This window comes from Poecilia reticulata, chromosome 1 (genome assembly GCF_904066995.2).
Source record: "Poecilia reticulata chromosome 1, P_reticulata-male-v2, whole genome shotgun sequence".
Taxonomy (NCBI): Eukaryota; Metazoa; Chordata; class Actinopteri; order Cyprinodontiformes; family Poeciliidae; genus Poecilia; species Poecilia reticulata.
The window spans coordinates 2852793-2877660 of record NC_088830.1 but is presented as its reverse complement, the minus strand read 5'-3'; the positions used below and the strand labels follow the sequence as shown (position 1 = coordinate 2877660).

Below are 24868 nucleotides of genomic sequence, written 5' to 3'. Positions count from 1 at the left end.
CAAGCACTAATGGAAGAAGAACAGAGAAGAGGAAGCAAAAATGTAAGGAAGAGTTTCTTTGCAAAGAATAAAGAGGAAGAAGAGAGGAAGAGAGGAAGAGAGAAAGTTATGTGGCTCTCACAGGAAAACGTTTGGGGACCACTGTCTTAAAATATCTATTTACAGTAAGTTAATTCTTTTACACCAGTTAAAAATTATGATTTGAAATTTTAATATCTAGAAATGAAACAATTCTAATCATAGTTCTGCCATAAACCCATTTAAAAAAACTTACCATTTAATTTAAGCCGTAACTGAATTTCTGCTGTAAAGATTACCAACGGGGCCAGCAGGGGGAGCCATACATCTGACATTAAGGTAAAGCATAAAGGGAAACTTAAATGAGGATGTGATGCATTCAGAGCGTCATAAGTTATAAGTGGTTGTTTGTTTAAGAAGTATAAATGTCTATAATAAGAACCAGAAGACACAAGTGGTGACATGATGAGAGGAACTACAGCCAGAAAGAAGTTTTTTTTCTCTTGTCTCCCCCAAAAATCAGTAATTAGATGGCATCTATGGTGTATGATGGACTTGGGAACATTGAAGTTCTCCAGCAGGGAGATTTTGTGATGTTTTAAGCCTTTAACATCCTCCTCACTGTGCAAAGATAAACTTCAGTCATCATTCAGTCTGAGGTAAAAAGGAGCTCAGTTATATTTCACTTCAGAGAAATAGAAAGGTCTTTCACACATATTTGTATAAACCGATGTACCAATAAAGGTGGTTGAATATTATCTCCTGTTTATAGCCTCAGAATCATACATAAAAAAAATGAAATGGGTAATAACTAAGCTGTTGCTTTGTGACAGCCTTAGTTTATGAGCAAAGTTCTACAGCTCAAGGAAGGAGGCTTTCAAAGAGTTGGATCAGTCAACAACAGCCAATCACGTTGCAGAACAGGAAGAACCTGTTCCATAAAGAAAGCAGTAGTTTAGCATGTGACATCCTGTCATCAGGATGTTATTTGTGCTTTTGTTGCTGCTGCAAACAATAAACATGTCAATAAATTTGAATGTGAACTCAGACTGTGGCTGCCATCTCCACTACACAAAGTAATGAGAAGATTATTTATCAATGAAAAAATAAGATATTGTTTTCTTTGCTCCGTTTTGCAGATTCCCTGTAAAATGTATTATTTAGTATTTTTATTTAAATGAATCCGCATATCCTTTAGTGCAGGTTGAACGTTATTTTTCTTAGCTTGAAAAAAAATTTTTAAACGTATTATTTGGCTGCTACATATTACTCCTAATGATTGTGTGATTGACATCAGTTTGATCATAACTGACTTAGAACGGAGTTGAAAAGAAGGTGAAAACATGAGATGAACACCGCTGTTAATGGTCCTTTTCATAATGTGCCGCAAAGAGAGCAGTTATAAAATCTCTAAACTATGTTTCCAGACTTTTTATGGAGGCTTGTTTGCTTTGAAAGTGAAAAAGCGGAAACATTTCTTTTTTTCACTTATGCGACTTGACGCAAGGCCAGTCCATCACATGTTTTCATTCCTCTGGGTGTAAAATCTTTCTACCTCGAAACAGAAGCGAAAGAGGAACAGAAATCCTGGGACGAAGGTTGTGTAGGAAGCCTCATGACTGCAGCCACAGGGAACTACGACACTGAAGTTGGTATCTGATTTAAACTTCCGCTTTAGTGAAGAACTTGCACATTTTTCCCTAAACATTTATTCCATTGGTGTTCAAAACATTAAGGTTGAAAAAATGAGAGCCTGCAAAAAGGTGAAAAAAGGTAAGAATCACCCTTTTCAAATGTCAACGCTTAAATGTATAAAACCTGGAATGAACAAAACTTTTACTCATAACAGTGTTTTAAATAAACTTTAAAGAGTTAATTATTTTTACAACAAGCTCTTATTGGTTTTGTTCATATTTGAAAAAGCAAGAGCAGTGTGTTAAAGTTCAGACTACAAAAAAACTTTTCAAAACTATGACATGGTTCCACAAGGATCCATCTTGGGACCATTGCCATTATGTTATTAGTGACTCACCACAAAATTCCAACAATGTTCAGTGTCAAATGCATGCAGAAGATGATGATACTCACAAAGACTGTATAGTAGTACAGTCTTTACCTCTGTGGTACAGTAGACCACAGAGGTATTGAGTTTGCCATTGTATTACATGGCAACACACCAAACAGATACACCCTGCACTCAGACCACAAGGGAATTTAGAGTGGCCAGTTGACCAAACATGTTTGGAGTATCCAGAGAGGACTCAGGCATGAAAAGATCAATAATAATAATAATAATAATAATAATAATAATAATAATAATAATAATAATAAACACTATTACATTAGGTCTTCACAGCGCTTTTGCTGTTTGGGCCTAATAATAATAAAAACAACAATAATATATATTATCTATTAATTATGTAGCACACTTATCCTTGTGGGGACATGAGGGATCAACAGATTAGTTCACCAGGCCATCACAGGCGAGACAGTCAGGACGAACAACCATGCACACACATCTTAGGAAAATTTAGAGAGACCAATCAACCTGACAGTCCTTTTCCTGGAGGGCGGGAGGGGTTTAGACAGGTTTAGTTTAAACACTGTCTAAATCCACTGTCTAAACCTGGAGAGAATCTACTCATGCACAGGGATTTGAGCTCAAGAACTTCTTGCTACAAGGCAAGAGTACTGCCAACTACGCCACTGCACAGCCATATTATATTTTATGTTATATTATTTGAACGGTCTAACTTTTTGGTTCTGTCACTCAAATCTCAAACTGTTTAACGTTTTTTTAAGCCTGAAGGCATTAAATAGCCCTTTATTTGAAAGGCCTTCAGAAGAACCGATTCTGAAGCTAGAATTCAGACGCTAACTTCAGCGTGATTTTCACACTGTAAAGTTTTTTTTAGCGTGTCAAAGACCGCAGCAGCTAAGTTGATAAGTCGGAGTTTCCGTTTGCTTCAGCTTCTGGCATATCCATGTCGCACCATGGCCGAAAATAACTGCGCAGCTTGTTTGTAACTCTCCGGCTGTTATTATGTTGTCCAACAGAAACAGCTGACTCACTGACAGAGAGCCGGGCTGAGGCGGTTCCACACCGCGGCATGGCGGCGGCTGCTGCTTCTTCAAGGTGAAAGTCAACGGTGGGATCCTCCATGGGCTGAGCCGCCACCGACTGAAGATGATTGGCTCACCAGACCTGCTGCCCTTCACCGGCAGCGGGGGGTTTGAGGAGGAAGGAGAGGAACCGGAGGTTCACACGCTGCCTGAGGAGTTTTCTGTCCGCCTTTTACCGCCTCACAACCCCTGGAGCACAGCAGCCCAGTTTCACCGGGACTTTATACTGGTGGCTGAATTCTCAGAGCAGGTGAGCCCGACTGACTCAGGCTGGTTGGAGTCAGTCGGTCATTCTATATAAACGTTTTAAGTAAATAAATAAAAAAAAAAACCAAATAACGAAATAAATGAATGAAAAGGGAAATGCAAAAATGAGTGATTAAATCAATTACTAAAGAAATAAGTGAACGAGAGAATGAATAAGTAAATAAACAGAGAATAAAATTCATACATAAGAAAATGATAGAGATGGAATAAACAAGAAAGTGATTGAATGAATTCATAATTAAATCCATGTGCTATTATTCATAAAATAAACAAGTGGTTATGTAGAATAAATGAAAAAATGAATTATTAATAAGTGAATAAATAAGTATATCAATGAAGTAAAGAAATAAATTAAACTCAAATTGACAATACTAATTATATGGAAAGTAAATTCTTATAAATGTGTCCATCTGTCAGTGTTGGTGATCCTTGAAGGGATCTACAGAAAGTACACTTAGGGCACAAACATCATACACTAAAGAATAACATCAGATCTGTGGTTTCCAGCTAAATATGTCATCAACATGACATCTAAAAATGTGATCTGGTTCTAAATCAGTATTGTCTAAATCCGGTGTGTTATTCAGAAACACAGAACTGTAAAGTCTTGTGATCGTAAAACACAATATTGATAAAGCTTTTGAGCTATTTCTCAAAAATATTTCAAATCACTGTACAATAAAAACTGTCCAACTGTCCTTTTTAATTATAGGCAAAAACACAAAGATAAACCTTGGGTTAGTAAAGGATTACAAAATGCATGTAAGAAAAAGAATAATCTACATAAAGAATTGATAAAATACAGAACTTTTGAAGTAAAAACATAAAATCTATAAAAATAAATGAACTATTATTAGAAAATATAAGAAGGATTATTATCCTTCTTTAGGCTTCATAAAACATTAGGGAATATGGAAGACATTATATAGCTTCATAAGAAAGAATTCTTCCTATAGTACTCGCCCTTAATAATAATTTAATTACCGTATTTTTGACAAAACCCTGGATGAATATTTTGTAATGGTGGATGATGGGGACAATGAGAAATACATCCTCAATGTACTTGAGTCATATAGACAAAAAATAAATTATTGAAATAATTTATCAATATAAGAATAAAAAAAATCAATGGACCAGAATGGAATTAACATGACTCTTACTGGAGCATTTCCAAATACTATGAAAATGGCAAAAGTCATTCCTTTGTTTAAATCTGTCAATAATTTTTAATAATTATACATTAGATATATGTCCCTACTTTGTCAGTTTTCTAAAACTGACAAAGTAGGGACACCATCAATCCTGACGTTTTACTAAAAATACTGTGAAGTTTTGAAATTAGTGGGGTAGAATTAAACTACCGTAGAAGATACATTGGACAAAGGAAACAGTTTATAAAGTTTATAGTTATACCGTTTATAGTTTATCAGAAATCAGATTTATTAAACATCATAACTTGTGGGTTCCTGCAGGGGTCAGTGCTGAGTCACAACTTATTTAATATATAAATGACACACTCAAAGTATCAAACCTGCTAAAATACCTTATATTTGAAGGTGATACTTAGTATTGTCTGTGCTGGAGAAAACGTCCAACAACTCTCAGAAGCGGTCTCTACAGAAATGAAAAAACTAAAACATTGGTTCAAAAACAATAAATTATCATTTAATTCATGAGATTTAGAAACTGCAACAAACAAGAAAATAATGCAATCAAAATAACCATTTACAGTGTTGATTTAGGATGAGTCCCTGAGTTCAAATTTTTAGGTGGCATGTTGGATGATAAATTTAGCTGGAAACCACAGATCTGTAAAATCAAAACTAGTCAAAAGTGTTTCTGTTTTGAGGGGATAAGATGTTCTGGACAACAAATCCCTGTTTATTTTATATAATGCAATCATTGTACCACATTTGACTTATTGTGTTTTGTATTTGACTTATGTTCTGTGAAAAAAGCAGAATATAAGTCAAATACAACTTGCACTGACCTGCAATTGTATGTCAGTGTGTGGGGTAGATTTATAGAATGGATAAATGTAATAACATGAAATTATGTATGTTTCATGGTTGTTATGCAGTATGATCTCACAAATGAATGAAATAACAAAAAAGCGCATTATTGTTGCTGTTGTATGAAATTAATAAAATGTCTTGTAAAACAGTTTATTGTACAGTTATTTGTTGTGGATTGGACTTCACTTTTCCAGAAAGTATTTCTCCTTTTTAAAAGAGAACTGTTCCTCAAACGATTCTTAAAACGAAACACCAGCCACACAGACAAACTCACACATGAGTTCTTTTCTTCACTCAATACCAAACTTTATAAGAAAAAGAACAGTTTGGGCTTTTAGCTGAACCTCATCATCTTAATTCAACATAATTTAACAGTACATTATAATGCATAAAATTGCCATATGGCTATAATGAAAATCAGAAAAGAAACAAAATCCTTCTGTTACTCATCATATTACATAAGAGCAGTGGAGCTGATAGTTAAGAATCAGTACAGGTTTAGGTTAAAGGTAAAAAAAACAGTTGGAGCCTGTTTGTTCACGCAGAACGCAGCAGGTCATTAAATCTTTAAAACTACAATCCAGACAGGTGCTGTTGGTTGTGACGTAAATGGAAAAGCAGACCAAGTCACTTTTTTCAGAAAAGAATCTAGATATCTGTTGCTCTCAGTGATAAATTGGATACATCCTCCTCTTCTGTCTTCCAGGTTGGTCCAAAGCCTGTCTTAACAATACCAAATAATCCAAAGGTCATCGGCTCGTTTGACCTCAACCACTTCTCCGTCCGCATTATGTCTGTGGACTACCAGGCGTCCGGCCCGGGTCACACAGCCCCTGCTTCACCTGGACCCCGCCTCAATTTCAGCGAGGACTCCAGGGTAATCCTGGGAGACTCAGCAGACGACTCGTTTGCGTACGTTCATCACCTGACCCTGTATGACCTGGAGGCTCGGGGGATGGTGCGACCTTTCTGCATGGCCTACGTGTGTTCGGACCAGAGCAAGCTGATGGAGAACTTCTCTGAGCTGTCCGAGTGTTTTTCTCAGGCCTCTGACAGCTTGAAGACTGGAAACAGACAAGCGTTCTCCTCTGAACTGCAGAGAAAGCTGCAGGAGCTCGAGTAAGTTCCTCTTTGTTTGTTTGCAGTAATTAAAGAAGCAGCTGCTTCAGCTTTGTGAGGTTGTTGCATTAAACCAGGAGGTTACCACTTCATTTTGAGTAAATTAGTCTGGAAGCTGACTGGAACAAATTGCATAAATAAGCAAATTGGTATTTTGAGCCAATCAAAGGAAGACTTTCAAAAACAGACTTTGCTGTTGGTAAAATTCATCTTAGTCTATGATGAAAAGAGGAATTATTTTTAGTTATTAAATAATATTCCAATTTCCTCATTAAGTGGTTTACCATCAAGCAAAGAAAGCAATATTCCTACAACCAAATCCTTCTATTCCACACAATCAGAATTGGTTGTCATTATGTTGGTAAATTTTCCAATTCTTTCAAATGTTCTGCAGCATATTAAGGTCTGCGAGGGTTAAGGTACAGCAGCACCGTCTGTTTGTTCACCAGAGAAAATCAGGGCCTTGAAACGTGTGAAAAGCACGAAGCCCCGTTGTGAGTCTTTTCCACGACGGGATGAAATTAGAAATTTTTTTTACATTTTCAACAGATTTTAGTCCTTTTTGCTTCTGTTAACAAAAGAAGAAAATGTTATTTTGATGTTTTGTATTTGGATGGCATTATTCATTTCACAACTTTCAACTCTTTTTAACTAATAGATCATGTTTTTTTTTGGTTTACTTACAGAAAACTTCCAGGTATATGTACTCACTAAAAAATCAAAACAGGTCATTTCCCTACTTTTACTTAAACCAGACCTGTGTTCTTTTTACAAACAAAATAAATGTATCACATCGGAAGCTTCAAAGATATCTCTGTTTACTGTCTGATAATACACTGATTATAACAACTACATGTTTTGTCCTCAAATCTCTGGAATGTTATCAAAATGCTGGACAAATCTGGAATTTTGAACGGAAATATTTGTTGAAATTTTGGAATTAAGAGTAATTGTTCATATTTTCTAACAACCCCAAAATGGTTCCAGGCGCAGTTCAGCCTGATAAAGATGTGAAATGTTTTTGTCGAATTGGTTCAATTGATTTAAATATATTTATTTATGTGGCAGTAATTCTTTATAACGGTTTGTGTTGAGACATTTCAAATTAGCAGTGCCAATAAAAAGAAGACAGATTATGTGAGTGAATGAGAAGCAGGAGATGAAGGATTCCTACAGGTTTCAGGTTGAGGAGTCAGACTGCAGCGTTTTGGTTGTAGATGGTGCCACAATACAAGGACAGGAGTTAAAAAGGTTCAGTTAGCTCAGGTTGAGCAAGATTTGATCAGGTTCTCTGAGCATGTGCAGAGGGAGGACAGAAAATATGGTGGTAAAGAGAAAAAAGTCCACAACGGAGGACAAATGTGTGTAGTAGAAAGAACAGAGTGAGATGATCCTGTTGTTACACTTAAAGGAAGCAGGAAGAAGATAAAAGTACAAATTAAAATGTTTTCTGTCTAATTAGTTGTTGAGCACTAAATTTCCAGATATATATTTTCATATAGATCTGTCTCAGAAAAAGCATTCAGGGTTAAATCTCTCATTTTGATATTTTTGCAGCTTGGATATGGAAAATACATTAATGTTTTCTGATTTTATTCTGTTCTTTTTGAGAGACAAGAATCAAAGACGTATGGAATTGGAGGTGTAGCAAATGTGCAGAAAACCTGCTTATCTGATTTCTTAGAACAAAGTTTGTGATAAAATTCTGAATAGTGAGGAATTGTGAGTTGACTGAAGAATCCCTCTGACTGCTGCAGGTTCAGACGGAGGGCCCTGCTGCAGGACACACACAGCAGCTCTGCCTCCACAGGAGCAGGAGGCAGAGCTGATGAGCTTGAAGCTTTAGAGCATCTGATCCTGAACCACAGAGAGCTCCTTCGCCAGGTCACATCCTACCCAAACAGGAAGCTCCAGCAGCCTGACTTCCTGCCCTACGACACGGCCTACCTGCCGTCTGAGCCGTCCTCTCCCTGCCTTCCCTCCACTGCCTCCTGCAGGTCTGAGTCACTTCTGAAGCCACTGGAGGAGCTCTGCAACTCCTACTTCCTGTCCCTGGTGAAAAACCAGCTGGCAGACACAGAGCAGCGTCTGCGTGGTGACAGGAGCGTCCTGCGAACTGATCGTGTCTCACAGCTACTGTCCAGGAAGCTGAAACTTACAAACTTCCTGTTTGAGCTGTGCTGCCCTGTGGATGCTGAGGAGGAAGAGGAGGAGGATGAAGCAGAGAGGCTCTCGGGGAACACTGTGGGGGCTGTGGAAGGACAATCAGAAAAGCATGCTGAGGAGTTGTTCTCCTGTGTGGAAGAAATACAGATAAAGATGGAGGGAGGGGGAGGTGGGAGAACGACCCCTGACCCCAGCGCGTCCACAGACATGATGGGCAGCGTGAGCAGCAGCGACAGCATTGAGGTTCTCGGGACGGAGAAGTCGTACCGGAGTCAACGGGCTGTTGTATCCGACAGCAGAGGTACGTTATTAGAGTGATGGTGGAAGGAAAACAAAAACCTGAGTCTCTAAACAATACGAAAGATTTTCTCCTGGCCTTTTGGAGAAAGTTTAATGAGTATTTTCAGCTACACTGCTAAAACGTAGAACCTTACTAAGTAGTTTTGGTCTAATTTCTAGTGCAAATATCTTAGCACACTTGAGATATGATGAAAGTAACTAAAAAACATATTTTCAGCAATAAATATGTGCTTGTTTTAAGTCAATAATAATGCTTCAGACTGTCACAATGTTTCAGAAGCTGTTTGTTTGACAGAATCTCAAGTCCCATGCTTCTTGTGATGTCATCAATCCAAATGTACTCAGTTTAGCATTCTTATTCTTCAATGTTGCTTTTCAAAAACTGGATTTTGAAATGCTGGGTGATGATGTCTATACTTAATAACTCATCTGCATTTTAACTGCCATTGTACATGTTGGTGGAAATGATACCTGATGGTATCTTTAATATCTGCATGATTGATTGTGACTTTTATCAATGAAGAATAGATGTTATAATCTTCTGGGCTGTCATCAAGCATTTTATATGATAAACTAGTCAAAATTCATATTTCAGAGACGAGTCAGTCTGATATGAAGCAGCATCAGTCTCTGACTCTAGGCAGGTTTTCTGAAACAATCCAGCCTATAGTGCTAAATGGAATCGATTCCAGGCCCGGGGTCTTTCTGCATGGAGTCTACATGTTCTCCCTGTGCATGCGTTAATTCTCTCCAGGTACTCCGGCTTCCTCCCACAGTCCAAAGACATGACTGTCAGGTTGACTGGTCTCTCTGATTTATCCTTAGGTGTGTGTGTGTGTGTGTGTGTGTGTGTGTGTGTGTGTGGGTGTGTGTGTGTGTGTGTGTGTGTGTGTGTGTGTGTGTGTGTGCGTGCGTGTGTGTGTGTGTGTGTGTGTGGGTGTGTGTGTGTGATTGTTCGTCCTGTCTTTCTCTGTGTTGCCCTGTGATGGACTGGTGACCTGTCCAGGGTGACCCCGACTCTCATCCGTTGACTGCACCAGCACCCTAAGGAAGGAAGGAAGGAAGGATGGATGGATGGATGGATGGATGGATGGATGGATGGATGGATGGATGGATGGATGGATGGATGGATGGATGGATGGATGGATGGATGGATGGATGGATGGATGGATGGATGGATGGATGGATGGATGGATGGATGGAATTTTAAATGGGACATTTTAACAGTTTATTGTGTTGTTTCCATCTCGTTTCTGTTGTACAGTTAATGATCTGTGCCTCGTTTTCTCAGCAGTGGTACAGAAGCACATCTGAAAATAATTCAAACTATGCCTTTTAGCAATTTATCAAGTAATTAAACTTCCAAAAATGATCCATTTAGATCTCTGTGTTTTATTGCATTTTATTACAGCAATGATCTGATTGAAAACAGTCGGTTCAGTAGTTTGTGTTCTCCACAGAAACCCGTGTCGGGACGACAGACGTGATTCTCCAGCATGCAGCAGGAGACGCAGGCATTCGGCGCCTGCGAACCTCTGCCAGGCGTGCCAACAGTGAGGACAGTATCGAGGTTCTCAGCACGACTGAGTCCATCGTTCCTGATGACCTGTCCGCCATCACAGAGGAAGAGGCGGAGCATCACACTCTGACCAATGGATTTGAGGAAGAGGAAGAGTCAGAGGCTGGCTGTAAGCCTGATGAAGTCCTCAAGGAGAGGATGAAGAACACTGCTACTGCCGGGGAGGAAAGAGATCAATCTGGTGGAAGAAAAGAACGTTTAGAGGAAATCATATTCAATGTTACAGAGAAAGACAATTCACTCACAGAGAAGAGTAACGAAGTCCATAAAGACACGATGAATAAACTGCTACAAGGTAACACATTTACTGTACATTTAACGACATATATGATTATTTTATCCCAGGCAGTCAGGTCTTCCTGTAATCTTTTAAGAGATTTTTGAACCTCAAGATCTTTCAAAAGGTTTTTGATGATTTTACCTCCCAGCTCCTGTACCTGACATAAACTGTGCAGTGCGTGGTTCTGCTGGCATCAGCCCACAAACTCCTGAGTCCTAAAGTACTAAAAAGCTTACCAGTTTTCTTTGCTTTAATCACGTCATGAATCTGTTTCCACACAGCTGGAGACGCAGTGGAGTCGAGGCAGAAGAAGTCAAGGCCGGTGTTTGACCTCCATGTAAAAATAGCTCCTAAAAGCGTCTTGGCGGAGGTTGCTCTGCGCACGCCGCCCTGCGGTCCTGTGAGGCTGCTCAGTGTGGACGAGTTCTCCGACTGCACCAGCTTCACCAGCAGCTCAGAGCCACCGTCTCCCACCACAGTCAACCTCACCAGCACATGTGTGGACAAGAAAAGGAAGAGGAGAAGGGCTGGCCTGCGAGCCCTCAGGTTCATCAAGCAGCTCTCCTTCTCCCAGCATGCCATCTTCTGTTTGCTGATTGGCCGGCCACTGGTTGTCATCGGAGGAGACGAGCAGCTGGTGAGGAAGCTGGTGGACGGCTTGAGGCTCTTCCTGCCAGCTCCTGGTGCTGATGGGAGCGCTGTGATTTCATGTTTGGCCACGCCCCTCCAGCTGACCGACCTGCTCACCTGGAGGCTCATAGGAATACACAGGTGACTGTTACTGTATGTGACTCGTCCATATCTCTGCATTGGTTTGTTGACATTAATTCCTCCTGTCTCTTGTGGTTTGGTGCTGCCTGTCACAGTAACAAATATTACTGGACAGGAGATTGTCCCAGAAGTTTTTGATATAAACTAGGGCTGCACCGACTGCAGTTTTTGGCCAATTACCAATCTTTATAAAGCCTTACATGTCGACAAAAAAATAGCAATTTATTTTGTCTAAAATATTGTTAAATATAGCAAGAAAGTTACCAGTAGAGAGGATGACGTGCAGACATGAGCTGGTGGGCCGATCTAACAGTCAAACCTCTAACAGGAGAGCAGAAGAAGACAGCGGCTTATTTTTAGACCTTTGTTAAAACAGATAAGATCAGAGGATAAGATCGACTTCACATGGAAGAATCGGCCCATCACCGATCTCCCAAAACTAAGGAAACTGGCGCTGATAAATTGGTTCACCTCTAGTACAAATCAATGCATTTAGAAGATTTTGTAATCTTTCTGAAGTCCTTCCACACAAATTTGTTAATTCAGGTATTCATGACCAGATAAAGCTGACCTTTCTTAGAAAAATAGCAGCTTTTAAACTGCATGAAACTTTTGTATGCGTGTGCATATGATGAGGTCAGTAACTATTGTTGCACCGCAGAAAACATTTAAATAGGTGAGTCAATTCAGAGGCAAGTTCCATCTGCAAGAACTTCATACCTTTATATGTCATAAGATCCTGCTTGGTTTTCTTCTCCAGATCATCTTCCAGTGCATCCTCTTCCATCTTTCAGTCTCTGACTCACTTGAGTCGTTACATCGCTCTGCTGGACCTGGATCAGAAGACGCTGCGCTGTCCTTCATATGCCGGATCCCTGGTCGGCTTCCTAGCCAACCCTCACACTGGCATCAGCCGCGGCCTGACCTACCTGCTGCACCTGGAGAGCTGCCTGACTGAGCTGGCCAACCGGGTGCTGCTGCAGACCTTTACCGCTGCTTCCCAGCGTTACAGAGCCATCGCCGAGGAAAAGGACTCGCAGCAAGCACCACAACTCTGCAGCAGTGAAAATGATTTTCGAGTGATGCACTTTCTGACTGACCTGATCACACAGCGCCACACCGGACACGGACCGCCGCCTTTCAGGTTTTCCTACAGCTCAGTGCAGCTTCACAGGAACACATATCCAACATAAACAGACTGAGCAGCAGAGCAGATTCACAGGATGCTTTTATTTTGGTACCTGCCCTCCATGTCCATACAATGCCTTAGTAGTAATTAGCAGCTGCTGTATGTGCACAAAGGATTGTTAAAATCAATATAAATATGTGCACATTTAAGACTCAAACGGATATGAATGTTAACTGTCTCCATCCATCAGCTTGACCTGGAGGTGGACATGAAGGAGCTGGTGCAGACCTCTACCCTGAACAGGTCGCCAGTTCATCAAAATTAAATTATACCTTCATCATAAATTCATACATATCAATAAATAAGCCAGAGCAAAGATAACCTGTACACGGTATGGTTTCAGTTTGTCTGGTACTGTGACTTCTGCTTTTTTTTTACTAATTTCCTTTTTTTCAGAACAAATTGTAATTTTGATAATTTAAGCTAGTCAAACTATGCAACCCTAAATAAATAAATGTCATGACTATAGACAATGTAAAACAAAGTGAATAAAAGAAAACCTAAAAATCTGCAACATTTTCAAGATTTAATCAAATCCAAAGCATATGGAATCCTAAAACTCAGGGTTTATTTTTAAGACATTTTTTAGCACCGACTGTCAGCAACTTGCATCCGCATAAGTGTTGTGCTTCCTAACTTTAATGCATAAAATAAACCTTTTCCAACAATGACTGAAAATTTTCCATTTTGAAGAATTAGCCAAATTTTGACTGTAAAAGTTTTGACCTATTAATATATTAACATTACTTTGGCTTTAAAAATCATACAGCAGCCAAAGAGTGCAAAATTACTGGATTTTATTTATATATGTAATAAATGTGATATATTCCATTGTGGATGATTTACTTTGAAAATAAAGTCAGGGAAAAAAAAAGGCCAAACACTGGAGTCATTTATTAAACCAGATTATCTCAGAAATCAACACTGATGGCAGTATGAGTCCTTATGAACATGAAAGAAAATCATTAGACAGAAACAGAAACAGAATTCATGTCCACTTTAGCAGCACTCAGCAAATATTTAGTTGATCTTTAAAGTAGATTTAATACAACTGTACACCGTGGAGCAAGGTTTTAAATATGAAAGTAGAAAAAACAAACAGTCAAATGGATGAATACATTAATGAGAGAAAATAAAGTATGAAAATAATTATTTTTCCATCTGAACTGTTCTTTTTGCTGTGCATGTCTGCAAGTCAGACCTGCATTGGAACTTTTAATTTCAGTATTAGTTTGTTCTAAAGTTAATTTCTAAAGTTATATTTTAAGCTTTGTCTAAATTGTTTTTTAAATAGTTGACTGATTTTCAAACGGTATAAAGCATCATATGTTATAATCTAAAACCAGTGTTATTGTACAGCGCATCAAAAACCCGTTTCATTAAATTACATGAAGAGAATTGAGGGAATTGTTTAGTTTAATAAATGGTAACAAAAGTGTGAAAGAGTAAAGAGTTCTCTCCCTGTGTGTCACCTGAGGCACATTCCTACCATCCACTGCGCCGCAGACAGAGGTTCAAATGTAAAGCACATGACAGCAGAATCTTACTGTTGGCTCAGCGTTACTGTCATGGTGCTTAAAGTAAGCAAGAAATACAACAAAAGTTCCACATGGCTTCACATTGAGATAAAAACAAAAAAAACAAAACAGTCCTTTTCGGAAGTGGGCTTAGCACAGGCAAGATCATCCAGGTGAGACTTTAGAGCTTCAGAGCTGAACCTCTGAAGGAAACTTTACGTGGAAGGGCTTGAAATCAACGACCAGCTGATTTTCTGCAGAGTTAAAAGAAAAAGAAAAGAGATTATTGGGGAAAAGAACACAAGCAGGCTGAAACAGAACCTGATTCACTTCTTTTTGCCTTTTTATAAACTGTACAGCTGAATAACGCATAATATTTTTCTTCCAAACAAAAATTTCACTTTGAGAGCAAGGCTCCTTATTTTACTCCTTCTTAAAAACAAGAAAGCTGAAAGTCGGCCGGTCTGCCTTCACACATAGAAAACCTGAGTGACATTCCTAAACCTTTCCACAAGGTTTAGGAATGTTTCTGGGAATAACTGACCAATATTCCAGAAGTGCTCACCATCTCTACTTGAATTCATCCCAAAGATCTCCAGGACTGATTGAGGTCAGTCAGGTTCCTCCAGGCCAGGCTTTGTGTTTTGGAGCCGGTCATGACGGAACAGGAAGTTATGATTCCCAAACAGAAACATCAGCAGATTCTCTTCACTACACTTTTTACTTCAAGTACCGTTTCCATGGCTGCCAAGCCCAAACTTACCTGACCCCAACAAGTCCCGCTGCTCTGATGTTACTGTGCTGCATCAGGCACTTTGCCTCACACCTGTTGATGTAGCTGCTTGGCTGTGGAATTGCCTGATACACTTCAATTCAATTCAATAAATAATAATGCCTCTTCTGCTGTTGGAATTCATTACTTTGGCCTTTATATTCACCGTGGGATGGAACCACCCAGGTGTGTTTTTTCTCTGCCCCCTCCCAGAAAAAATGGCCACTCAGCTTGGTAACAGTAAGACCATGATGGTGACGTTGCTGCCCTTATTGGTGCGCTCACAAGAGTTCACCAGGAGACAGAACAAATCTGAGTGCAGGTTGTATTCACAAACAGAAGCAGGTTCAGATCAGAGCAGGAAGATTCAAGTCTGCAGGCCGAGCAGATCTGAGCTCTCACTGTGAAAACACAAGCTCAGAATTTGAAAAGGGACAACATGTCCTGATACCTGGTGTGTTTGACGACTCCTGTGTGATCTCCTTCAGGAAGGAGAGGAGACGGTCTTCACTGGACGTCATGCCATCACACAGCCACTGAAAGGCCCACAGGTTGTCCTGCAACACAGAATCAAACAAAAAATGGTTAATTAACACGCTTCAGTTTAAAAAAATACATAAATAAAATGTTTTCTTACATCAAGTTTTAATAATAGTTCAGATTTATAAGTCACATAGGAATGTTATCTTAAATGTATTTTCTGCATTTGCCCCAAAATTAATTAAATGTTTGTCAAATGGATATTTTAAAATGTAGCATTTATATTAAACAGCTGCAATCAAATAAATAAATAAATAAAAATAAAAACAGGTCGGTGTGAATCATCCTAAAAGTTTAGCATAAAAATGCTAATCAAATCATCAGCTTCCTACAAAACCTAATCTAAAGCGACAATAAGCTCTGGTTAACATAGGCTTCCTGTTGTCTGTGTTCAGCTGCTAGTGCCGACCAGAGGTCAGCAGCAACAAGCGCACATTGCTTTCATATGGGGAGACATTACCTTATAAGCACTGAGAACAGGCAGAGCTGGACTAAAAGAACCCTGAAGGATTCTGACACCCAAGGCTCCTGTTACCAACAGCAACAAGGCCTGATCTGGGTATGTCTGTGGACAAAAGCACACGATCTGTTACCACAGCAATATGCATGAGTCACATATTTAATACTGATATCTTTGCAAACTTACCCTGAGAAAGCAGCGGGAAATCTGTATGTTGTAACCCTGCTGGTTGAGCTGGTCTATGACGGCATCCCGCGACTCCTGGACCATCAGGAACGAGACAGACAAACTTCAGACATTTAGCATTAATCGATAGCAGATCTAGAGTCTCAGAAGCAATTATTAAAACTGAAGAACATACGTGTAGAAACTGTTGGCTGGGTACAGGCAGGGCAGTCGGAGAGCCATGAGGAGAGCAGACCACTTTCAGTAAACTGGCCCAACATTCAGGCTGCAGGAGAGAATCGGACACAAATCAAACAGTTTGCCACAGTTTATAGGATATAAATACAAGACATATTAGGGTTAGTCATTTCTTTCCACAAAAAAAAATAAAGCAAAGTTGGAAGATCTGTATGTGAAACACTAAGTAATGCCCTGGTACAGCATCATTTATACACAAGGTCAAGCTGCTTTTCACTACAATAAAGGAACTGATGTACAGTCAGGGCCAAAAGTTTTGAGAATGATTCAAATGTTAATATTTACAAAGTCTACTGCTTCAGTTTTGATAATGGCAATTTGTATATACTCCAGAATGTTATTAAGAGTGATCAGCTTAACAGCAATTAATTGCAAAGTCGTCAATATTTGCCTAGAAAATGAACTTTATCCCCCAAAACACATTTCAACTTCATCGCAGCCTTAAAAGGACCAGCTAACATGGTTTCAGTGATTGCTCCATTAACACAGGTGTGGGTGTTGATGAGGACAGGGCTGGAGATCAATCTGTCATGATTAAGTAAGAATGACACCACTGGACACTTCAATAAGAGGCTGGTGCTTGGCATCATCGTTTCTCTTCTGTGAACCATGGTTATCTCTAAAGAAACACCTGCAGTCATCATTGCACTGCACAAAAATGGTCTAACAGGGACGAAAGAGTATCGCAGCTACAAAGATTGCACCTCAGTCAACAATCTATCGCATCATCAAGAACTTCAAGGTTCCATTGTTGCCAAAAAGGCTCCAGGGCGCCCAAGAAAGACCAGCAAGCGCCAGGACCGTCTCTTAAAAGTGTTTCAGCTGTGGGATCGGGATACCAGCAGTGCAGAGCTTGCTCAAGAATGGCAGCAGGCAGGTGTGAGTGCATCTGCACGCACTGTGAGGCGGAGACTCTTGGAGCAAGGCCTGGTCTCTAGGAGGGCAGCAAAGAAGCCACTTCTCTCCAGGAAAAACATCAGGGACAAACTGATATTCTGTCCCTGATGTACAGGGAGTGGACTGCTGAGGACTGGGGTGAAGTCATTTTCTCTGATGAATCATCTTTCCGATTGTTTGGGACATCTGGAAAACAGCTTGTTGGGAAAAGACGAGGTGAGCGCTACCACCAGTCTTGTCTCATGCCAACTGTAAAGCATCCTGAAACCATTCATGTGTGGGGTTGCTTCTCAGCCAAGGGAGTCGGCTCTCTCACAGTCTGGCCTAAAAACACAGCCATGAATAAAGAATGGGACCAGAATGTCCTCCGAGAGAGAGCAACTTCTCCCAACCGTCCAAGAGCAGTTTGGTGATGAACAAAGCCTTTTCCAGCATGATGGAGCACCTTGCCATAAAGCAAAGGTGATAACTAACTGGCTCAGGGAACAAAACATAGAGATTTTGGGTCCATGGCCTGGAATCTCCCCAGATCGTAATCCCATTGAAAACTTGTGGTCAATCATCAAGAGATGGGTGGACAAACAAAAACCTAGGAATTCTGACAAAATGCAAGCATTGATTGTGCAAGAATGGACGGCTATCAGTCAGGATTTGGTCCAGAAGTTGATTGAGAGCATGCCAGGGAGAATCCTGAAGGTCCTGAAGAAGAGGGGTCAACACTGCAAATATTGACTTGCTGCATTAACTCATTCTGTAAATAAAAGATTTTGTTACTCATAATATGATTGCAATTGTATTTTTGTATGTGATGAAAACATCTGACATACACACATGGAAACCAGAGGGCAGCAGATCATGTGAAAATATAATATTTGTGTCATTCTCAAAACTTTTGGCCATGACTGTAGAGCAGGAGAAGGTTAAAATGCAGGGAAAAATAATGAGAAAATAAGAGTCATCATATAAAAAGAAACATTTACTACAAATTCAATGATAAAGAAAAGTTAAGAAATGACAAAAAGTAACTTATAAAACAAGTTTACGGAAAATGTGCAGTACAGTAATGTTTTCAGTCCTGGTTGTTTGGTTAAGGTGTTTGAGACTCAGGAAAGTAAGTTCATGTTTTCTGGTCTCATTGTCCAAAACATTTTTGGTTCTTGTTTTGTTTTTATAGGTATTCTTCTAAGCTCTGTCCTCAGACCAGTTTTTTATTTAAGGTTTTGTTGCCACTAGTGGCAGACAGTGAAGAGGAAGACATGCAGAGAGCGGGGCCGGAGCTGGGAATCAAACCGGGAAAAACGACTGTCACTGAGCCATGTGGCACCCCATCAGGCCACTATACAACAGTTGAGTATTTTTATTAGTATAAAACATTTCAGCCAGCCTTTCCAGGAGAGACCTTTCCAGAAAAAGCACAACAAGGTGCAAAACGCAGGAGAGCTGAAGACCTGGGAGCTCCAGCTGCTACAGGCCTTAGTTACAGTTAACCTGAAGTGTTCTAGAGTCAAGAGGACAATAAGCTAAAAAAAAGTCATTTAAAAATTAGTGCATGCTAATCTCAATGAAATAAAGAAATTTGTTTTTTTAAGAAATTTGGGCTAAAATTCAATCTAATTTTATTCAGATAAAATCAAACAAGAGTTAGTGATGGTAAAGGTTGTTCTACTAACTATTAAGAAAATGGTAAACTTTGTTTTTCCCCCCACACAGCTTTTTCTATTCCTTTTAATCATAGTTTTAAATGAAATAAAGTTTTTACACTCGAATATATAATTAACTTGCGTTTTTCTGTCCCGTGAACCACGACAACTGAAGAGTGTTTTCTTTTAGCATAGCGATACGCCAGATATTCATGAAACATTTCATCAGAAACAAGAGCAGCAGACTTACATCTGAGTAGACCGACAAGGAGCATCTCTGGGCTTTGAGAGCAAACTTCACCAGCTCTGACCTCTTCAGTGGCACAGCATCTACACACAGGAGACGTGTTAAAACCATTCCTCTTCACGTTTTATCCAAAACAAACAATCCTTTTCTGACCTTTAATTGGTTCCCAGGATGCCTCAGAGAAGCAGAGCTGCTCCAGCTGGCTGACCGTCAGCCTCGGTGCCGTCGCCGTCTCAAATATCCGGAGGTAGAGGAGGAAAATGGCCGGAGTGAAGCGGGAGGCGGGGGGGTTGACTGGGGGAAAGAGGCTTTCCAATGCCGACCCAAACTCTCCCAACTTACACTTGAAGAAAGGAATGAGGTCTTGGATGTGCTGATACCTGATTCCAAATCAGAAAATAAAACAACTTACTACTGTTGTGTCTGAATGATTTACATGCCTCCATCTACGAGCTTTTGCTTAAGAGAAACAAAAATGGCCAAAACCAAGTAGAACTGAAAAATGGTATAAAGATCAAACAAATGAAAAATAAAATACATGTTTGGATGATCAAATGGGTCAAAATCTGCTCTTCCAAAAGAGATAACTTAACTTGAGATATGTTCTAAAGGACATGAAACTTACCACAGAAATTAACATTTCAATTTTCCTGTTGGTTTGATTGAACAAGCTTACCACGAAGTCTTTAAGGTTTCAAAAATACAAGTTGATCATTTTGTTGTACCAATCAGAAAACAAGACAACATGCAGAGGTAGAAATATTATCTTCTCGATAAACTTTCTCTTTATGGATCCCCAGATTGTGCTGAGACGTCACATAAATCCCAGGATGGATCTTCATCCTGCTCACTGTGCATGGAGACAAAACAGGCGCATGTCCTCCTGCAGCTTCAGTTCCAGGAGCTGCAAACCTTTCCTTCACTGCTTTGACTGTGTGTGTGTGTGTGTGTGTGTATAAGCCAGCCTCAGCGAAAAGCCATTTTCCTGGTTTATAAGCATTTTCCATCTTACTTAAAATAAATATTATTTTTCCAATTTTAAAGAAAAACTATAAGAAACAAGTTTCTTTGTCACATTATATTTACACCCAAAGGAAGCAGGAAGTCATGAAGTGTACGGCATGAATCAACTAACAGAGTAAAGCAAACATCTCATTTCATTGAAAGCAGTAGATAGTGGGACCAATAACAGCTGATTTTGTTCAAATCAATTGTTCCTTAAAGGTCTATTTATTCACAAATTAGCCAATTGGATGTCTTTTTTTTTGTTTGTTTTTTTAAATAGGGTTGCACTGATTTATTGGTGCCGATTTATTTAATTTGACTTCCTTAATTTTGGGAGATCGGTGATTGGCTGATTTTGACATTTGAAGCTGATCTCATCCAGCAATCTTTTCTACCTCGGCAAAGGTCTAAAAATCAGCCACTGTCCTGCTCTCCTGTGTGAGAGGTTTGATTGACAGTCCGGCCCACCAGGTCATATCTGCACATTTACGGTTAACAATAGTTACCTCGATGTTGCCAATTCAGCAACATTTCAGACAAAAAAAATTGGCCAAATTCGGAATCGGCAAGTCAGGCTTTTTAAAGCTCGGGTGTCAGCGATCTGCCAGAAAACTGCAATCGGTGCAGCACTGAAAATAAGCATTTCAGTGAGATGCTGCTGCTATGTTGGAACTTGACACATTTTGTTGCCATAAAATGCTAAACACACTGGTTATATTTATACTGCAGGATGTGGGTTAAACTTACAGTGTGACGTTATCGGTCAGGACGACTCGCAGGTACCGACACAACTCTCTGTACCTGCACACAGTTAAAACACGGGATTCTTCATCGTTCCTCCAGAGTGTATGTCCAAATACTGACACGAGTACGAAGTAGCACACATGCTAACCTGGACTGAAGCTGGAGCAGTTCAGTTCTCAGCAGGACCACAGAAATGGTTTCTAGCAGGACGTCCTTCTTGCCCTTGTCCTTCCGGAAGCCCGACACATTCTGCCCCTTCAGCACCGACACCAGCAGGACGTCCTGCCAGGGTCGGATGGTCAGACTGCAGCACACGGATGAAGAGTTACATCCAAATATGAAGGATTTGAACTTTTAGAATTAAAATGCTTTGATACACACCTGTTTTTTAGTTGCCTCATGTCAGCTGGGAATTGTATCCTGTTCTGGTAAAATGCTTGCAGTTTTTGCATAAACAATGGCGTAATGTCACCCATTACTATACGTCTCTGTACTGATGATATTACTCTGGAAAAAATACCATAAAAAGCAAAGTTATCCAATAGAATGACTGAAAAAAGCATTAATTATATGTTAACAAGTTTGTGTTTGTAGCTAATAATGTCAGGTTCAGATGTTTCTTTTTGAGCACCAAAGTGTGTTTACCAAAAAATTAAAAAAATATTAATAATTCCTCAAGGATTATAAAATATACAAACTTAATAATGCTGCATCACTATTCTTTACCTGTGCAGTAACATTATTATAGTCTCAGAGGTTGTAGCAGCTGAAGATGAACCCATGAACCTGTAGATGTTAAAGAAAGAAAATGGAGTGAAGGAGAAAGAGAAGGTGAGTTTAACAGCTGATGACTTTAATTCCCAAATTCTCTACTTTTCCAGACTCTAATTAGAGTTTGAACTCCATTATTGGCCTATTTTATAAGTACAAATATGACATTATTTTATGATTTACTATAGGAATTTCAGATCTGACAGCAACTGCAAATATCATGGGATGTCAGACAGATGAACTAATGATGGGTAGACAGACGGAGACGACACGAAGACAAGATGATGAATAATGACTGGAAATATAAAAATACTCCACATTTCCATCATTGGTCCTTAAACCTAACAAATCCCACATCCTGAGTTAAATTTAGAAGCCGCCTCCAGTTTACTCACCCCAACACTTGAAAATGTCTCATAAACTCTTCAGCAGCTCCAAGTTGCATGATGGCCGCAGCCCGACTGTTCTGTTTGTCGGCTTTATTCAGGAACTGGGTCACACACTCAACCACAGGTCCATACCTGAGAAACACAAAGAAAAAAAAAAACAGGAATAAGTTAGCTTATTATGTGTTTTTAAATGGTATAATGTCATCTGTAGTTTCTCAACTTTTTCAAGTAGGTCTCCTGTAAAATCTTGAAAACTGAAATAAGATTATTGCTGCACTTTTCACTTCTAAAGGCAATGCTTACTCGTTCAGCAATTTTTTCAAAGACACAGAAATATATTGTTTAAGTTTTGTTTTAAAAAGCTCACCTGGAGCTCAGGTCCTGCTGGCTCATGTTGTAATCTGGCAGCATCGCCTGATCCAACGTAATGGAGGAAAACAGAGCCGACAGTTTGCCTCTAAAGCTTTGCAACATCGCGTCTGAAAAGGAGTTGAAAAATCAAATAAAAAAAAAAAAAAAAGGAAGGAAGGAAACATTAATAAAAGCAACATTTAAAATGATCAGACACGTTTAAGTACATGATGACGTTTTGCACCTGCATTACGAAGACGATGGTCGACTTCTGACAGGGTGAGATTGAACCTCTGCAGTTCCCCCAGCAGAGCCGTGTTCCTAACGCCGTTCCAGAAGTCACTTTTGTTGTGGCTGTTGCAGTGACACTCTCCACTGCAGCACCACATCCCACACTGACACACAACCACAACACACACCGTTAGATGATCAGGCGTTTTACTGAAGGAACAACATCTAAAAAGGTGCAGCAGGGGCCCCACAAGGAGTAAGAGCAGGGGTCCCTGATATACAGATTTGTAAAGCTGACATTTTGAAGAAGAAATAAGTCTAAATCAGCAGATAAAACCTACAGAAAAACTGAAAATATTGACCAGGTAAAGCTTGATCGGTGCATCTCTAGTAAGGGATATAAAGACATCATCCTCACGCACCAGTGACGCCAGCTTGTCGCAGACATAGCAGAAGCACTGATCACAAATAAGTTGATTATTGGCCATGGGAGCAGTCCTCTCACAATCTGTAGGCCTGAGCAGGACAGAAAACAAGTAGAGATTGTCTGCTAAGCCACTAAATTATTCTAAACGCCGTGATCTGCATTACTGGTTTTGTGGAAGAGTTTCCTCACATAAAAGGGTGTATGGGACAGTCGTAACGGGCGTGAGGAAGCACGTCTGGCCGACGGGAGAAGGTGACCACCAGGTCTTCATCCTGGGGGCTTACAGGTAGAACACCAACTGAAAAGAAAAGGATCAACTTTTTGTTGGATGCCTTCAGACAAACTTATCAAAAATATTAGAGGGTTTGTAAAAGCAACGTTACCGGTTTTCTTCACAGCTTCCACTTCCACAATGAGGCAGGAAGTGTCTTTATCATCTTCGTCATCACTGAGGATGATTATTTCCTCACTTTTCCCTGAGGTCCCCATCATAAATCTGTAAGGCAAAAAAAATAAAAAAAAACAAAACAAAAAAAAAACGACAGTGATTCGGTTTACAAAGAGGAGTTCCGACTCTCGCACCATCTTGGCCAGAATAACAGCTGCAATGGCTTTTAAAGGTCTCGGCAACGTCAATTACTTTCTAAACACTACGCTATTTTCATTCGAAGCAAACATCGCGCGAAGTACAAGAAAGTATTTCATTCTTCCACATAACGTTCACTGCCATGGTTTAAAAATGTAAACAAATTTAATTAGCAATTTTGCTTACCTGAAAATAACTCCAACGCCCCAGAAATATTTTGTTCTCCGCGCCTGCTGAGCTTGGGAGGATGTGGTTTCTTCTTCTTTGACAAACTGTCGGCTCGTGAACAGCCTTTTGAGTACACCGCCACCTACTGTACACAAGCGTGTGTCTTTCCTTTAATGCATTTATTCTATTTAATTTATGTTGCTTCACTGTGTTCTTTGTTTTTCTTTCCCATAGAAAGTATTCCAGGCTCTTTGCTTATGTTTTTTTTCCTACCCACTGAAAACTCTTACTTTGATGCTTCCATGTGTAACTGTACTGGACATGGGTGGCCATTTAATATGGTTTCTTTAATCTTTTTTCCTATAAAGACTAATTTCTGGTCCTCTAGTCCCAGATGGCCACCAATCAATCACAGATTGCAGAAGATTTCTTTTTAACCAGTGGAACTTTTTCACTGTCACCATATGTATTTGCTAACTGAAGTGCTGCAGTTATTGCATCTTTGGAATTCACTGATGTTCTCTGTATAAATAACTTCTTACCAAATGGGTTTAAACAATTAACAGATTTCAATGTTATAATATACTTTCAATTAAATTTAACGGTTTGCAGTTGAATAGTATTGGAATGTATCGGACTGGATGGAATTGGGTCAAAGTTGATATGACCTCTCCCTGTGTCTTAATCCCTGAGACGTGTTTGTTGTCAAATGGAACAATAGAAATTAACTGAGTGAAGAGTAAAACCTAAAATTACAATAAGTGAAGTAGTAACCTATTGGGTCCTCTTTCTTACTTATCCAAACCTGAAATAAAAAAATAGATTCCACAATGATCCAAATGATTTGAAATGACAAAAGAAGGCTTGTAAGAA

The 24868-nt window shown here is 39.6% G+C and overlaps 2 protein-coding genes across 4 annotated transcripts; one reads left to right on the top strand and one right to left on the bottom strand.

Annotated features, from left to right (window-relative positions):
- Positions 1-145: 145 nt before the first annotated feature.
- Positions 146-14473, top strand: smcr8b (Smith-Magenis syndrome chromosome region, candidate 8b). Of its 2 annotated transcripts, none has more exons than XM_081609161.1 (7): positions 146-164; positions 3076-3391; positions 6130-6542; positions 8300-9009; positions 10469-10882; positions 11149-11638; positions 12399-14473. In XM_081609161.1, the coding sequence occupies exons 2-7, from the start codon at positions 3206-3208 to the stop codon at positions 12829-12831; spliced, it is 2646 nt and encodes an 881-aa protein (XP_081465287.1). In that variant the 5' UTR covers positions 146-164; positions 3076-3205; the 3' UTR covers positions 12832-14473. The 2 variants fall into 2 exon arrangements, with proteins under 2 accessions (XP_081465287.1, XP_008403049.2); XM_008404827.2 differs by lacking the exon at positions 146-164 and adding an exon at positions 1676-1791.
- LOC103462169 (uncharacterized) lies at positions 13703-24242 on the bottom strand. Of its 2 annotated transcripts, none has more exons than XR_001777111.2 (18): positions 24014-24242; positions 23625-23737; positions 23431-23539; positions 23237-23330; positions 22828-22978; positions 22600-22711; positions 22239-22364; positions 21799-21858; positions 21454-21579; positions 21221-21376; positions 21076-21129; positions 19477-19703; positions 19327-19406; positions 16478-16567; positions 16303-16377; positions 16117-16221; positions 14910-15673; positions 13703-14598 (listed from the first exon to the last, which is right to left on the bottom strand). XR_001777111.2 is itself a non-coding variant. In XM_008404781.3 (18 exons), the coding sequence occupies exons 2-18, from the start codon at positions 23731-23733 to the stop codon at positions 14534-14536; spliced, it is 1845 nt and encodes a 614-aa protein (XP_008403003.2). In that variant the 5' UTR covers positions 23734-23737; positions 24014-24241; the 3' UTR covers positions 13703-14533. The 2 variants fall into 2 exon arrangements, 1 of the variants encoding a protein (XP_008403003.2); XM_008404781.3 differs by having other exon boundaries at positions 15568-15673; positions 24014-24241.
- Positions 24243-24868: the final 626 nt, after the last annotated feature.